Source organism: Bubalus kerabau, chromosome 7 (assembly GCF_029407905.1).
Source record: "Bubalus kerabau isolate K-KA32 ecotype Philippines breed swamp buffalo chromosome 7, PCC_UOA_SB_1v2, whole genome shotgun sequence".
NCBI classification, from domain to species: domain Eukaryota; kingdom Metazoa; phylum Chordata; class Mammalia; order Artiodactyla; family Bovidae; genus Bubalus; species Bubalus kerabau.
The window spans coordinates 64,624,124-64,640,427 of record NC_073630.1 but is presented as its reverse complement, the minus strand read 5'-3'; the positions used below and the strand labels follow the sequence as shown (position 1 = coordinate 64,640,427).

At 40.2% G+C, this 16,304-nt stretch overlaps 1 protein-coding gene across 19 annotated transcripts in view; it reads right to left on the bottom strand.

Moving 5' to 3' along the window:
- LIMCH1 (LIM and calponin homology domains 1) overlaps window positions 1-16,304 on the bottom strand; it is a 348,742-nt gene that overhangs the window by 94,078 nt on the left and 238,360 nt on the right. For all 19 annotated transcript variants that reach the window (XM_055588395.1, XM_055588396.1, XM_055588397.1 and 16 more), the window contains 2 exons: window positions 5,839-5,945; window positions 343-373 (listed from right to left, as the gene is read on the bottom strand). In XM_055588395.1, the coding sequence (XP_055444370.1) occupies window positions 343-373; window positions 5,839-5,945 (138 nt within the window). The remainder of the gene's footprint in view (window positions 1-342; window positions 374-5,838; window positions 5,946-16,304) is intronic.

Sequence of the window (16,304 nt, the reverse complement as noted above, 5' to 3'; positions counted from 1 at the left end):
AACCCCATCTGTGCTTACCCACAGCAAGGAAGTAATGTCAGTGCTCAGACAGATCATTCTGTGTTTAAGAAACCAAATTACAAATAGAGTGCAAGCTTTCATTTATTTCAGATGGAGCGCTTATCTAATTAAAGAGACATCCTCCCACCCAGAAAAAAACTATCATTTTTATTTCTATCACTGACATTAATTTTTCTATCAGAGGCACATATACTTGTTTTCTAAGAATGATTCTTTCTAGCTAGGCATTCGAGAGGCACTGAACTTATGAGGTAAAATTTATGCCCGAACCACCAATGTTAGAAGGAGAAAAGCTTTAGAAAGTGAAGCTAAAACACTTACATTTTTCAGCTTCCTACTATAGTCAAGACTCCTAATTAGGAAAAAGGAAAAGAAAATACGATCAGTTTCTTCACTGTGATCTTCATTTCAACATCTCTAAGATATATGTGAGAGCTAACAAATACAATGAAATCATCAGAATATATTATTTTTAAGGTCTACGATTAGTAATTTCAGGTACTAAATAAAATTACTTAGAAAACAAAATAAGGAAGGATAAGATGGGATTAAAATTCCATAGTACACCATGGAAAGATGAATGTTTTGTAACATCTGGAAAATGAAGAATTCCATTTAAAACTAGGACTGTTTATATTTGTATACTCAAAGCTGAACTGTTCAAGTAAAATTTTGCCTAGGTTATATATCACTGTCAAACTAAAATCTGACTACACTTCCAAAATCTTCTTTATACAAGTACTTTTAACAAAGGTCTAAAACTACTTAATTAAATAGACCTGAAAAATATATGTAGAAGAGGCAATACTATCCAAATATTTGTTCTTTTCTGCTATGGACATAAATTAGTGTTGGGAATTAGCCATTAGCAGGAAAATATGCATGCTATGTTCAAATACACACACACGCATTCTTAAATATACAGAAACATTTATTCTCAAACTATAAACAAAAAAGCTACTTGGTGGTACTTTCTAAATATTCATACAGTGAAATATAAGAATTTCTTCTAAATTATTCTAAGTTTTCTTTAGCATGTCAACAAATAAATACTAGGAAAACAAATGCTACGTTTCTTTTTTCCACAGAACTTCAGTTGGGGGTTGGGGAGGGGGAATGTAATTCTATTAAAAAAACTAGTCAAGAATTTCTTCAGATATTTAGATCACGATTACCTAACTGCTGCATATTCTGACCCAAAGTACAGATTAATGAACAGATGCCCAATTTTAAGCCAACTGAGACTGGAAGGAACGGAAAACAACATAGTCCAGATCCAGGATATAAACCATCAACAGACACTCGCATTGCAAGAAGCAGTGGTCCAACCTGGATTGGATTAGGAGCATGTTTCCTATTCCCCCCATTAACAGAAGGGATGATATGTCATTAACTGCTTAGGTGTTTGCTAGGATTTTAAAAAACTGAACAACAACAACAAAACCAGATGAAAGCAAACAAAAATCTAGTAAAGACTTGAATTTTTGGTGAGAAACTTAAAAACAGGGAACATAAGACTTTTTCTGCACTGACAATGAACATTTTTTGACTAAAATTGTGACCCAGTTCTGAAAAAAAGTCACACTTGGCACACTCTAGGAGCTCACAAAACATTTGTTGAGTGACTCACACATAACAACCATGTGAAAACGCTTCTAAATTTTTCAGAGACATCCTTGGGAGCAACCCAAAGGCTTCCTCCTTTCCACCCAGTTGCTGCAGTTGTCTAGAATGATATTTGCTGCAAGCCCTTTTGGATTATGCTTTCATTTCTCACCAAGGTTGTCTGGCACCCATTACAGTTCACAAAATTACACGCCCAGTAATCATTTGCAGGTTCTCCCTCTTTCTTTCTTTCTCTACTCAAGTTATTTCTCAAAAAAAAAAAAAAAAAAGTAAGAAAAATTACCTACAAAGAAAGCTAAAGAGTACTTTGAAAAAGACAATTTGAAAAAGTATCAAAATTATCTATGTACATGTTGGCCAATTTACTTTTCTGTACGGCAGAAACTGACGCCGCAGTGTAAAGCAACTATACTCCAATTAAAAAAAAAAGCATCAGAATTTTCTTCTTGGGATCCACCCCTCTACCTATTGCTTTCAGTAGTAACTGGTGTCAACAGGGTGTTTTCCATCTCTGCTAATGTTTGGCTCAACTTTCAGAGGGGAAAGCAGAAAAATATAGCAGTTTCTACTTTCATTTACCAGAGCTATGAAATCCACATGTGTTACAAATGTCCCCAGACAGTACTAAGTTAAACCAGCATCACTTACAGAAAAGTTGTGAAGCAGATAGTTCATTCCATGCCCCAATCCTCCTTAATGCTACAGAAGACTTTCTAAGTACCATAAATGAATTTATGGCATAATTTCAATATAAAGTTCTTTAGGTTCTAAATATTCATACAGTGAAATAAAAATTATTTCTCTATAATTATTCCCAATTCAACCTCCTATAACGCCTGTGGACAACTCCTCACACCACACTCATCCTTGCTCATTACCCTTCTACCACACTGGCTGGCCACTCTTCTTTCTCTTTCTAGACATCAAGTTTGCTTTTCTTCCCTAGCCTTTCTACCTACCCTTCCTCTGCCCTGAATACCCTAAAGATCTTGGCATGGCTGGCTCTTGCTTTTCTTTCATGCCTCAGTCCTCAGCTGAAATGCTACCCCTTCAGAGAGACTATTCTTGACACCCTCTCTTTTTTATTACCCCTCAGTTTTGTTGAGCTATAATTGATATAAAACATTATATGTTTAAGATATGCAACACAATGATTTGATATATATATACTGTAATTGGCACTATCTTTTACATCATTTATTTTATTACTATTTAATTTTCTCCTCAGCACTTATCACTTCCTGCAGTATTTAAAAATCTGCTTATTTACTTCTCATTTCTTGACACAGGGTATATAAATTCCATGTGAACAGAAGGCCTATTATCTAGTGACCAGAAAGGATCAGACACATAGTAGCTGCTCAGTAAATCTGTTGAATGAATGAAAAATATCAGTCATAGGGAAAAGCGATGGGCAAGTGTTTCTTAACAAAAATAATAACTTCAAGTGAAGGAAAAACTTAAAAGGGAAGAAAATAAAAAGAAATAAAAAATGGGAGATAAATGGAAAGATATGATAAAGAAGGGAAGGGAGGCACTGGGAAGAGAAGGAGATGGAGAAAAGAAGCAAAAGCAAGATAAAGGACAGAGGAAAGAACAGGAGAAGGGGAAGATGGCCTAGTAACTGAGAAGTGATTGTGTGCCACTGGTCTAAGTGACTTTTTTTCCCTTTGGATTGTTTTCTGTGTCTTTGAATTAAAGTCTCTTTAGAAGTTGGTTGAACCATCTTCCCAGATCTGCACTGAGCAAGCTTTAGCTAGATTCATACCTGTAAGAATATTCTGTCCGATTCCATTTTACATATGAAGACACAGAGCCCTACTGAAGCAAAGGCTCTTGCCTTGGATTATAGACCTAACAGGTAGCATATGTAGAGGCAGACCCTGGGTTTCCTGATGCCCAGGGTTTTACAGAAAAGCAATAAAGGTGATATGAGTTCTAAATTTCTAAAACTAATCAGTCTCAGAGTTCTCCTGGTTTAGTAACATACTGGTTTAGAGTGACTTAAAAAAAAAAAAATGCATGCAGCTGCCAACATTGTTAAGTGAACTTTCCTTCACCCTCTAAGCAATGTGTGTGTGACTAATGATTACCTACCATGCCACATAATTACTATTGTTTCTGGTCACTTGCCACCCAGGTGAAACTACAAATATGAGATGAGGCAGAACCTGAAACAATTTCCTAAGCTGACTAATGATTTATACAGGCTGGATTTAGGTGCAGAACAAATGGAGCATGTGAGCACTAAAATGAGGTTTATGGTGCTCTCCATATTCAAATATCATAACTTTTATCCTGTTATTTTTGCCCCTAACTAAAGTTTTTCCATGAGAAATATTAAAGAGAGGTCAAAAGGTACAAACCTCTAGTTATAAAATAAATAAATAATGGGGTTGTAATGTACAGCATGACAACTATAGCTAATAAAACAATATTGCTTATTTGAAAGTTGCTAAGAGAGAAGATCTTAGAAGTACACATTGTGAGAAAAATACACTTTATATAGTGATAGATGTTAACTAGACTTACTGTGGTAAACATTTTGCAATATACACAAATACTGAATCACTGTGTTGTACATATGAAACTAATATCATAGTGTATGTCAATTATGTCCAACTCTGTGTGACCCTATGGACTGTAGCCTGCCAGGCTCCTCTGTCCATGGAATTTTCCAGGTAAGAATACTGAAGTGGGTTGCCATTTCCTTCTCCAGGGGATCGACTATGGTCCTGGAGGAGACTCTTGAGAGTCCCTTGCACAGCAAGGAGATCAAACCAGTCTATCCTAAAGGAAATCAACCCTGAATATTCATTGGAAGGACTGATGCTGAAGCTGAAGCTGCAATACTTTGGCCACCTGATGCTGAGAGCTGACTCATTGGAAAAGACACTGATGCTGGGAAAGATTGAGGGCAGGAGGAGAAGGGGGCAACAGAGGATGAGACGGTTAGATGGCATCACCAACTCCATGGACATGAGGTTGAGTAAACTCTGGGAGATAATTAAGGACTGGGAAGCCTGGGGTGCTGCAGTCCATGGGGTTGCAAAGTGTCAGATATGACTGAGTGACTGAACAACAACAACAAATGTCAATTATATGTAAAAAGAAGGCACACTGATAGCAGAGAAGTGATTTTTATATAGTCAGTCATGGATGACTCTCCCTTATTCCCAGTCATAAATCATAAACTCCAATTTGATTTCATTTAGTAGTTTCCATGTTTTCCCCCATCATTAAAAAAAAAAAAAAGCCAGTATTAGCAGGCAAACACCAAAAAATTTACAGTTCTGAATTTTGGTGTCTCTCTTTCTTCTGCCCTTCTATGATAAAATGACCCAAAAGGAATCAAAAGGAGAAGTACATCCAACCCAAAGATGCTATGTATGTAACTAAGCTTATTATTAAAGCATATTAATGCCAAACACTGTTTGACTAACTTGGAAAATGTTTTATATGAATTTGGTAGAGTCTGAAGAACTTTTAAACTACAGGAAAGTTACCTCCACCAATCTCAAAAGGACTCTTCATCTCATTACTCTGCTCACAGCTATTTCTTTACAGAGAAGCACACTTGCCTTTTCTTTTACTAAAACATTCTTTCCCAAGAATTCTTTGGCCCCAAACATGGCTCACTGAGTAGATACAGTCAACAACAGTCAAATGGCCAATGATCCATCTTCAGAGAACTTAATCACTGACACATATGAGAAAACAGTTACAAATGTAAATGGAGAAGAGATTTTTCCATAATCTATTGCCTTCTTTGCATAATAAACAGAGTTCAGAACTGTTTAGGAGTTTGCAGTCTTCCAAGAGCCTATTCATATGCCCAACTGGAGCCAATAAAAGCTTTTTGTCTAACCCAAATAGATTTTGTCTAACCCAAATAGACTTCTCCCTTGCCTCTCCCTCTGTTATGTTTCACCTAAAAGTTTTCCTCCTTGTCTCTAAAATTCTAACTCTATATGTATGATTTTTGCATTTCAAAAAATTATGTTTGATCAGAATGAAAGTTATGCACAAGGGAAGGCCAATGTGGCTTGTTCTGAAAGCTGGATTTTCACCACATTTCTAATTTATTAGGCATGCCCAATTCTCTGCTTCTTAGACCTTACAACATCATCGCAAAACTGCAAATCAAACTATAAATGGGTTTCCCTTGAACATAAATCGTGCATGACTTACTTGACTGTTACTCTGTTGGACGTATCCTGTAGGTCACTCGGGTCAAAAAGTTGAGATTCTTTAAGGCCGAGCTCTTTACAACCTCTCAAGAATAATATGATATTGTCCTGGAAGAAAGAAAAGAAATCTAAGTCTACATTATTTAATATTATTTCATGAACCAACCTTTCCTCTTTAATAGTCCAAATCACTGGAGAGAAGACAATCATTAGGGCAGTCAGAGTCAGATGTGAGTCATGGCTTGTTATATAATAAAATCATACTTTGTTAGGAAATCCCAGAGTAAACAAAAACTTCAAACTTTTGAACCCACAGCTATATCAAATTCATTTTTCTTCCCTTTACCTTTCACATTGGTGTAAAACTTTAAGTTAAATGCCACTGAAAAATAAAACTTAGGACTTCCCTGGTGGTCCAGTAGTTAAGAATCTACCTGCCAATACAAGGAACAAGGATTCGATCCCTGATCTGGGGAGATTCCACATCCTAAGAGGTAACTACTAAGCCTTCACTTTTATGCCTGTGTTCTGCAACAAGAGAGTATCCCTTGCTTGCCACAATTAGAGAAAGCCTGCTTGCAGTGCCAAAGACCCAACACCGCCAAAAATAAATAAATACATAAATTTTTTTTTTTTAAGAAAAGTGTAACTTAGTGATTTGAGGGGAGTAGTCCCAGGTGATGGTGATAAAGAACCTGCCTGCCAATGCAGGAGACACAGGAGACTGGTTTGATCTCAAGGTCAGCAAGATTCCCTGGAGGAGGGCATGGCAATCCACTCCAGTATTCTTGCCCGGAGAATCCCATGGACAGAGGAGCCTGGTGGGCTATAGTCCACAGGGTCACAAAGAGTTGGACACGACTGAGGCAACTTAATACACAGTACTTCTATTGCTTCAAAGTTTTGTCCATGTCTTATTGCCTAGAATCTGGCTCAACATTTTTTTAAAAAAATAGGTTTTACTACCTAAGAGTCATCTTTGAGTTTTTCTTTCTAACTGATCTTCAAAAAGTACATCCTTCATCAGTGGGTTTTGATCAATAATACCTCTTTGTGGACTGTAAACTGAATTAAATTGGTGGGGGGAATCTAGACTTAACTGGCAGGGGAAAAAGAGGGGGCAAGGAAATCTTTTGGAAATAATATTAAAGACTTTCCTCATGGTGATGCTTTTGTCTATCAGGTACAAGTTGACTTTGGCCCGGCAGAGTAGCAGACACATGCAACAGCTGAGAAAGGCTCTGGTCTTCATCTGTTCGGAGTCATTAAGAATGAACAAATGGCTCTGGAAGGGATGGCAAATTGTGAGTCATCCTTTAGGAACTCTAGGACATTAGCTGCAGATTCATCAGTTATGTCTTCGTAAAAGACTTTGTAAAACACGAGCTAACTGGTTCCATCAGGTAGTTCAAACTTCAGGAAAGGAATGATGAAGACTGGTCCCAGGAGCTGGATCAACGTGAAGTGAGAGTGAAATTTGCTCAGTCATGTCCAACGCTTTGTGACCCCATGGACTATACAGTCCATGGAATTCTCCAGACCAGAATACTGGAGTGGGTAGCTGTTCCCTTTTCCAGGGAATCTTCCTAACCCAGGGACTGAACCCAGGTCTCCCACATTGCAGGTGGATTCTTTACTGGCTGAGTCACCAGGGAAGCAAATGCTATCTAAATGCTCTAAGACAGATGCTACAAAAATCTGAAGTCATGGTGGTGGTAAATAAATCATATATTCGAAGTGCAATTTAACACAGTGAACAAAAATCATTGTATTTCCCAATGACCAGTGTATAGGCAGGATTCTGCTAATAAGACAGCCCCCAAGAATCTCACCCCCTGGGGGACACACTCGATACAATCTCCTCCCCTTGGCTGCCAGTGCAGCCTGTGCATATGGTAGAGTACCACTTTGTGATTATGTCATTAACCACTTGGCTATGAGTTGATCAAAAGAAAGATGGCCTGATTGTGCCTGACCTAATCATGGGAGCTTTACAAAGAAGGTGAAGTCAGAGTTCCGGCTGCCCATAGGTTCTATAGCTGCAAGGAGATGCATTCTGTCAACAACCACATGAGCTAGGAAGAGGCCTGGAAGAAGCTCAGCTTGGACTTCAGCCCCTGCCAACACCTCAATTTCAGCACTGTGAGACCCTGAGCAAAGAATTTAGTCACACCATGTCAATATTCTGATTATAGAAACTAAGACAGTCAGTGGATATTGACTGAAGATGCAAAGTTTATAGTAATTTTTATGCAGCAATAAAAATTAATATATCTAGGCTCAAAATAACAAGAGCAATAGCAATAAATTGCTAACCTTTATATAGCCTTTACTAAATGCCAAGCATACTTTCAAGAACTTTACATATGTTAACTCATTTAATTTCTGCACAACCTTATGAGGTAAGTACGATGATCATCCTCATTTATAGATAAGCAGTGTGAGGCATGGAACAATTAAGCATCATTAAGGCTTCCCTAATAGTTCAGTTGATAAAGAATCTGCCTGCAATGCAGGAGACCCTCGTTCAATTCTTGGGTCAGGAAGATCCCCTGGAGAAGGGATAGGCTACCCACCCCAGTACTCTTGGGCTTCCCTTGTGGCTCTGCTGGTAAAGAACTGGCCCACAACGTAGGAGACCTGTGTTCGACCCCTGGGGTTGGGAAGATCCCCTGGAGAAGGGAAAGGCTACCCGCTCCAGTATTCTGGCCTGGAGAATTCCATAGACTGTATAGACCATGGGGTTGCAAAGAGTCAGACATGACCAGTGACGTTCACTTCACTCCAACCAGTGAGTGGTGAAGGAATGAAGGCTGCACAGCCAGGAAAGAATGGAGGTGCAAAAAAACATGGCAGACATGAGGAAATCAAGCATCAAATCTGAGGCTGGTACCAAAGGAAGAGGAGGCTTTGGAGTCAGGGGCTGATCAAAGGGGCCCTTGAAGGCCATAGAGGGCAGAGGGGTGGTAATGTGAGAAGTAAATGCCCAGGTCTGCAGCAGAAGTAGATTGTTGGGGGTAGGCCTCAGGGAGGAGGTGTACAAAGGACTTAAGAGGAACAAGGCAGGAGACAGGGAAACCAACGAGGAGATACTCCAATCTCACTTCCCCCCAGCGGAGTCTGGCCCACCCCAGTATGTTGTCCTTCCTGTGTCTCTGGATTTTTTTCAGTGGGTAAGAAGTACCATCATTCATAAGATCTGTGTCATGTACAAGACATATTGTAGACGGACAGTGAACTGGTTATAGTCTGAAGTTATCCATACCCTTCACAGTCTCTTCCCCAATCACTTTACATGTTTTAAAATTATCCAATTTCTCTTTGGAGTTTTTCTATTTTGCTTCCAGAGGTTTGTAGATGTTCAGGTGAGTCTTTTGCAGGGCATGCAACAATCTTTCTGGCCTATGAGCTCTGAGGGCTTCTAACCCAGAGGAAATTAAAGGATGGGTCTCAGAACTCTCTAGGAATCATCTGGGACCCCAATAATAGGAACAGACCAGTGACCCCCACGTGGTCCCATCAGAGGCGCGTGACTGTGGCACATGAGATTTTCAAGGAAGGCGTGAAAGTGTTCTTCCCACGTGCACTACCAGAAGTGCCCCTGAGCACCACTCGATCTTCAGTACACAGACTGCAAACACAGAAGCGCTGTGTTGCCAGTCGGGCTGAACATTTTGGGCTGTGAGATTTAAATAACGGCAGGTCTCCTTCCAGTTTCGTGCTGCAACCTGATGATGCTGGAGGGGAGCCAGACCCCAGTCAGGAGAAAAGCCAGAAGGAAGAGCCCCCTCAGCCAAGAGCTAACAAGGGCAGCGACCAGAGCGGGCAGGGAGGGCTGTGCCTTTAATTACTTAAAATGCATCCCGCAAATTCCCATCTGCCTTGCTCTTCACGCTGAGTTTTTTCCACATTTACAACTCCAAGCAAAACTAACAACCTAGTGTCTTAGCTTCTAAAGCCAAGCAACACAACTGTGTCTCAATCCTGGGAAAGACGTGGAGACACTGATTTACCGCAATGACTATTCTATTTAGCTCTTACTAGTATAGTATTGCAAACTCATTAGTTCTTAGGCTTCAAAAGAAATTTTGAAAAATCTCTTCAAAAATGTCAATGTCATGATAAAAAAAAATTGGAGACTGAAGAGACATGATGACCAAATGTATCATATGACCTCTGATTGGATCTTAGATCCAGAAAGGAAAAGTATAATAAATACTATAAAAGTTGAATTTAAAGGTGGACTGTTGTTGGATAAGATTATTGGATGAATGTTAATTTTCTTAGACATGACGATGATGGTGTTATGGTTATATGGAAGAATACCTTTATTTTTAGGCAAACATATGGATTTTTCAAGGATAAGTTATCATGTCTATAACATAATTTCAAATGGTTCAAGCAAATAAAATGTGTGTGTGTGCATGCATGGGCTTCCCCAGTGATTTGGTGGTATAGAATCTGCCTGCAATGCAGGAGCCTCAGGAGATGCAGGTTCAATCCCTGTTTGGGAAGATGCCCTGGAGGAGGGCACGGCAATCCGCTCCAGTATTCTTGCCTGGAGAATCCCATGGACAGGAAGAGCCTGGCAGGTTCTAGTCCATAGGGTTGCACAGAGTCGGACACAGTTGAAGTGACTTAGGATGCACACACGTGTATGGATAGGAGAGATGGAAATAGATAGGGAGAGAGAGGATGCTATCTGTCGATTATAGAGAACGAGATAAAGCAAGTATGGCAAAAAACTAATAATTGGCAAATACAGATCTCAAAACTTGGCCATTTTTTTTTTTCTTACGCCTGGTGGGCTACAGTCCAAAGGGTGGCAAAGATGTAAATGTGGCATTGTGGGCATATGGTGGTCTCTGTCAAAATGACTTAACTCTACCTTGTGTGCATGATTAGTTGCTCACTAATGTCTGACTCTTTGCGACCCCATGGACTGTAGCCTTCCAGGCTCCTCTGTCCATGGGATTTTCCAGGCAAGAATACTGGAGTGGGCTGCCATTTCTTTCTCCAGGGGATCTTCCTGACTCAGGGATCAAAACTTCATCTCCTGTGTCTCTGGCATTGCAAGCAGATTCTTTATCTGCTGAGCCATCGATGAAGCCCCAACTCTGTCACTGTAGCCAGACAAATACACAAACGAGTGGAAGTATCAGCCTCCCCACACACTTCACTTACACAAGCAGGCCTCGGGCTGGATTTGGCCCACAGGCTGTAGTCCACTGGCCTTGTTCTAGGTAACCAGTATTCCAGTACCGATTATGCCATCTATACATTTGAAAACTTTCCCAAAAAGTTTAGAGAAAAGGTTTTTAAATGTATAGAAATGTATTCAACTCCATAGGGTTGTGAGTTCACTGGCAAAACCAGTTTCCTATAACTGAAGGGAAAAATAACAGTTGCCTCGGAGACAACTCTTGCAAAGTCTCTGAGGTAAAGGCTCCAGCGCTACTGATGGAAAGTTTTCTATTTCTGGCTAATGGGAAAGTGCAGTAACATGAGTCTCAATTCAACACAGATGCGGAACATAAAGTTCCTGAAAGAGGCCATTTTGTGCTCAACCAATAGTAATGTATAAGTTTATACCTCTGTTTACCTAAGGACTATGCATTCACTCCTGGTTCTTGGCCCGGGGGTTTCCCATGTCACTAATCTGTGGGCCTGGGTTGAGGCCTGAGCTTTCAGCCCTCCCCAGGGCCTCTTCTGAGGAAACCCTGATGCTACTCTCCCTTCCCTTCTTGCTCCAAAGTCAAGATGAAGGAAGGCCAGGATGGTCTCCACCTCCAGAGTTTCCCCAGCATACAGTAGGTACTTCCCCTGGTGACTCAGAGGGTAAAGTGTCTGCCTACAATGCCGGAGACCCGAGCTCAATCCCTGGGTCAGGAAGATCCCCTGGAGAAGGAAATGGCAACCCACTCCAGTACTCTTGCCTGGAAAATCCCATGGACGGAGGAGCCTGGTAGGCTACAGTCCACGGGGTCACAAAGAGTCAGACACGACTGAGCAACTTCACGTCACTAAATATTTAAAACAAATTAAGCACTACATTCTAGGTACTTAGAAGAATAAAAAAAACAAACCTACAAAATTCTGGTAGATGAGATGAGAAGGACTTAGAAGTATCTTATCTTCAGGATTAATTTTCATGATCTATCGTATAGCTGGATTTGTTCAAGATACACGTAAACAGAGGTTTAAGAAAAATTGTCTCATTAGACAATGGAAGTGAGGGAACAAATGCACCATGGAACACAGCATACCAGTTTTGGGAGTCAGGAGGACTCCAGTTAGAATCCCAGCCTCATCCACATACTAGTTACATGGCCCTGGGCATGGTCCCTAATATTTCTGATCTTTGGATTTCTAATCTGTGAGGTGGGGGATGCCATTAATCTTATACAGAGGACAGAATTATCAGAGTTGGACCATAAAAAAAGGCTGAGTGCCAAAGAATTGATGCTTTCGAACTGTGGTGATGGAAAAGACTCTTGAGAGTCCCTTGGACTTCAAGGAGATCAAGCCAGTCCATCCTAAAGGAGATCAGTCGTGGGTGTTCATTGGTAGGACTGATGCTGAAGTTGAAGCTCCAATACTTTGGCCACCTGATGCAAAGAACTGACTCACTGGAAAAGACCCTGATGCTGGGAAAGATTGAGGGCAGGAGGAGAAGGGGACGACAGAGGATGAGATGGTTGGATGGCATCACCAACTCAATGGACATGAGTCTGAGCAAGTTCAGGGAGTTGGTGATGGACAGGGAAGCCTTGGGTGCTCCAGTCAGTAGGGTTGCAGAGTAAGATGCAATTTGGTGACTGAACAACAACAAACATATTGAGAACATAGCCCAGTGTCTCTAGTGTTTCCAGACACTCATTATATGGATGCTATGTATTATTATGGCTTTATTGTCAACTCAGGTTAAGAAGGGACCAGAGAAAGTGAGAAAATTCTATCCATCCACAAAAACCAGCATTTATAGCCCTTGCCAGTTACATGGGAGATTTTTTTTTTTCTTTTTTAAAAGGGTAGTTGCAATTACTGTTGTTTAGTTAGTTTTACAAATAGTCAACTTGACTTATACAGGCTGCCTTAAACCCAGGTGTAAGCTATGTACCAAAAGTCCATTTCTAAGAAGATGGCTTGTAGGTTATCATTTGTAATTAACTCACAGAATTAGTCTTTGCATGGTGGTTGCCAGTTTAGGCCAGAAAAACCTACTTAACCCAAAATGTAACTGAAGAGGGGTCTTAATTACACTATGGAACCTAAGGGCTGAGTAGGACACTGTCTCAGTTGGAAAGCTTATTCAGAAAGGACTGCCCGTGCTCTAGGCTGTAGTCAGATGGAGGAGTCCAAAGGACATAGAAGAGGCTTCCATGGCCCAAGGGGGCATCTCAGGAGGGAGGGGCAAGAGTGGGAGGGAAGAAAGGCAGGCCCGCAATTCATTCCCGTGCAGCCCCTGAGACACATCACTGTCTCACCTAGGGTCTCCCTACTGTCTTCAGAAGGCAGCAAGGACCTTGCTACCTTTCGCTTTCTCAGCTGTCATTTCCAACTGGCAAGGGGTTTCTCCTTTCCCTTGATCCATTGCGGAGCAACGTGTAGCTCTCTGGCTCTGAGGAAGGCACCAGCCCTTAGTGGATCTCTAGAGAAACCAGACAGGGATTGAGAAACCTCCTGCTCTACCCAATCTCCTTGGCTTTATTTCCTTTATAGCCAACAGGGAAAGGGCAACATGATGATGGATTTGGAGTTCACAGAAAATGGATGTAACGCTCATTTGGGTTTCAAATGAACCCAGACGTCTATATTGCCAGGTATTTAAAATACAATATATATTTTCAGAATTGGATTAGAAGTTTCAAGCCTCAATTTTTTTTTAAAGATCAGTAAAATAAGAAGCTTTCTAGACTTTTATCTAGATGCTACAATAAATCGAACTATGTCAAAGTTTTGAGTGAATATAAATTAGAAATCTAGCATTCTATTCATTCTAAGTCAAACAAGTGGAATCAAAATGTCATAAATTTTTTAGCTAGGCAAAAAATACTAAATTTTCTAAAACATGTATTATATTATACATACTATTTATAATGTGTATACAAAAGCTTTTCTGCTGTGCTTGATAAAGGCTTGGGAAAGAACTTTAAAAGAAAAAGAGAAAGAGAAATTGGAAAACAAACTAAATGGGAGCAATGAATATGAAACAGAAAAAGTGAAACAAGCTAGATAAAAGATCATCACATAGTCCAGTTTTTAAACACGGCTGCTCATTAGAATCACATCTGGTGCTCTGGAGAAAAAAACAATACCTGGGCTTCTTAGATACACCTATCATTTAAAAGTGTACACTTAATTTCCAAATACATGGGGGTTTTAAAGTCTCTTTGATATAAATTTCTCACATAAATGCTTTCTTCTCTGCAATCATCCTCTATTTTTTCAGTCTTGTAACCTTGAGGCTTTCCATGGCTAAGTCAAAGATCTCTCTTGGTAAATGTCACACTGCACTTGAAAATGTGTGGATTATTTTCAAATATCTTTTCATATTGATTTCTGACATAATTCCACAGTAATAAGAGAACAGACTCTGTATGATTTCAATACTTTAAACCATGAAATTTTTCACCTTGTTTTATGTCCCTGGATATATTCCAGTGTCTCCTGGTTTATAATCGTTGGGAACTTGAATAGAATTTGTACCCTGCTGTTGTGTAAACATTGTATACATCTTACTTATGTTGAATTGATTCATAGGACTTTTCAGGTCTACTATATCCTTCTACTTTTCTGACTATTCATTCTATTAGTTTTTGAGAGTTTGATATTGAAACTCCAGCTAAAAATCTTAATTTATCTACTTGAAAAATAATTGTAATATACAGTGGAACTATATGTAACTTTGTTCTGTATTTTCCAAGTCGCTTATAGATGTGTTATGATATTTTCATAATTAAAAAATTTAAATGCTATATATATATATAAAGCCTCTGTATAATTTTCCATTTCTATAAAGGAGAAGACTAGGCGCAGGGAGAACAATGTAAACTGACATTACATCTGGTGAATTTATTATCTTAACCCATTTTCTATAGTAAATATTTGCTTCAAAAATCTTAATAAGGATTACGGTAGCTCAGAAAGATTTGCGAGCATATCAGAGAAGATCCAGACTTTTCTTGAAAATCAATAACTAATAGCAATGTTACTTTTCCATTCTATCTCTAAGGTTTTTTTTTTTTTTTTTTAATGGTTTTTGCTAGGTTTCCTGCATTTGAAGCAAACAAATTCCCTCTAACAGAAGTGCAATTATGAAATTCAGAACTTAAGGAATACATTACCAAAATATCTGCAGGAACTTACCCCACAATTATTAGAATCTGGGGATTTCCTGTACCTGCCGTGAGTTCATGGTCACTCTCCTAACCTGCATGGGTTCCAGCCTGGCTCCATTAATTGGCCGATGTCCAGCCACAATCAGTACTCGCCAGACTTTCAACACACTTGAGTTTGCCAGGAGCACTTAATGAGGATACCAGGCCTTCCACTGAGAGGCAAAGGCGGCTCACTCTGCCTGGGGGAATTCTGGGGAAGTCTGACCCAGAAGGTGGCCGCTGGGTTGCTGCTTGCAGAAGAAGAAAAAATGTTATGGATGGGAAGTGAGCAGAAGCACAGTGAGTTGCAAGGGGAGAATGGGGAGGGGAAGAGAGTTCTGCAAGGTAAGCTTGGGAGAGTTCATGAGAGCCTTGTGAAGGATTTGTGAAGCCTTGTGAAGCACTCTTCTCTAGGCACTGGGGAATCAAGTCCAGGTAAGAAGGACAGAAAGAGTCCTGTGATCGACCTCTATTTTAGGAGAATACATTGGGTGGTAGCAAGAGAGAGCTCCTGGGTGAAGGAGAGGGTCCGTTCAAAATTATAAGAGCTCTGGGAGATGTGGAAAAGCCTGAACTCATTCCGAAGTACTGAGTTAGCCAAAAAGTTCATTTGGGATTTTCCATAGAATGAAATGGAAAAACTCAAACAAACTTTTTGGCCAACCCAACAGTAAGGGCAGAAAAGGGGAAGAGTACAAGCACCCACTGTTGGCTTGGCAGTTGAGTGGATTCAGGAATAGAGAGAGGAGAAGAAGAGGGGTTTGGAGTGATGATTAAGTTTTCAGCCATTGCTGCTGCTGCTGCCGCTAAGTCGCTTCAGTCGCGTCCGACTCTGTGCGACCCAATGGACTGCAGCCTACTAGGCTTCTCTGTCCATGGGATTCTCCAGGCAAGAACACTGGAGTGGGTTACCATTTCCTTCTCCAATGCATGAAAGTGGAAAGTGAAAGTGAAGTCGCTCAGTTGTGTCAGACACGTAGCGACCCCATGGACTGCAGCCTACCAGGCTCCTTCATCCATGGGATTTTCCAGGCAACAGTACTGGAGTGGGGTGCCATTGCCTTCTCCATTAAGACCATCTTAAAAA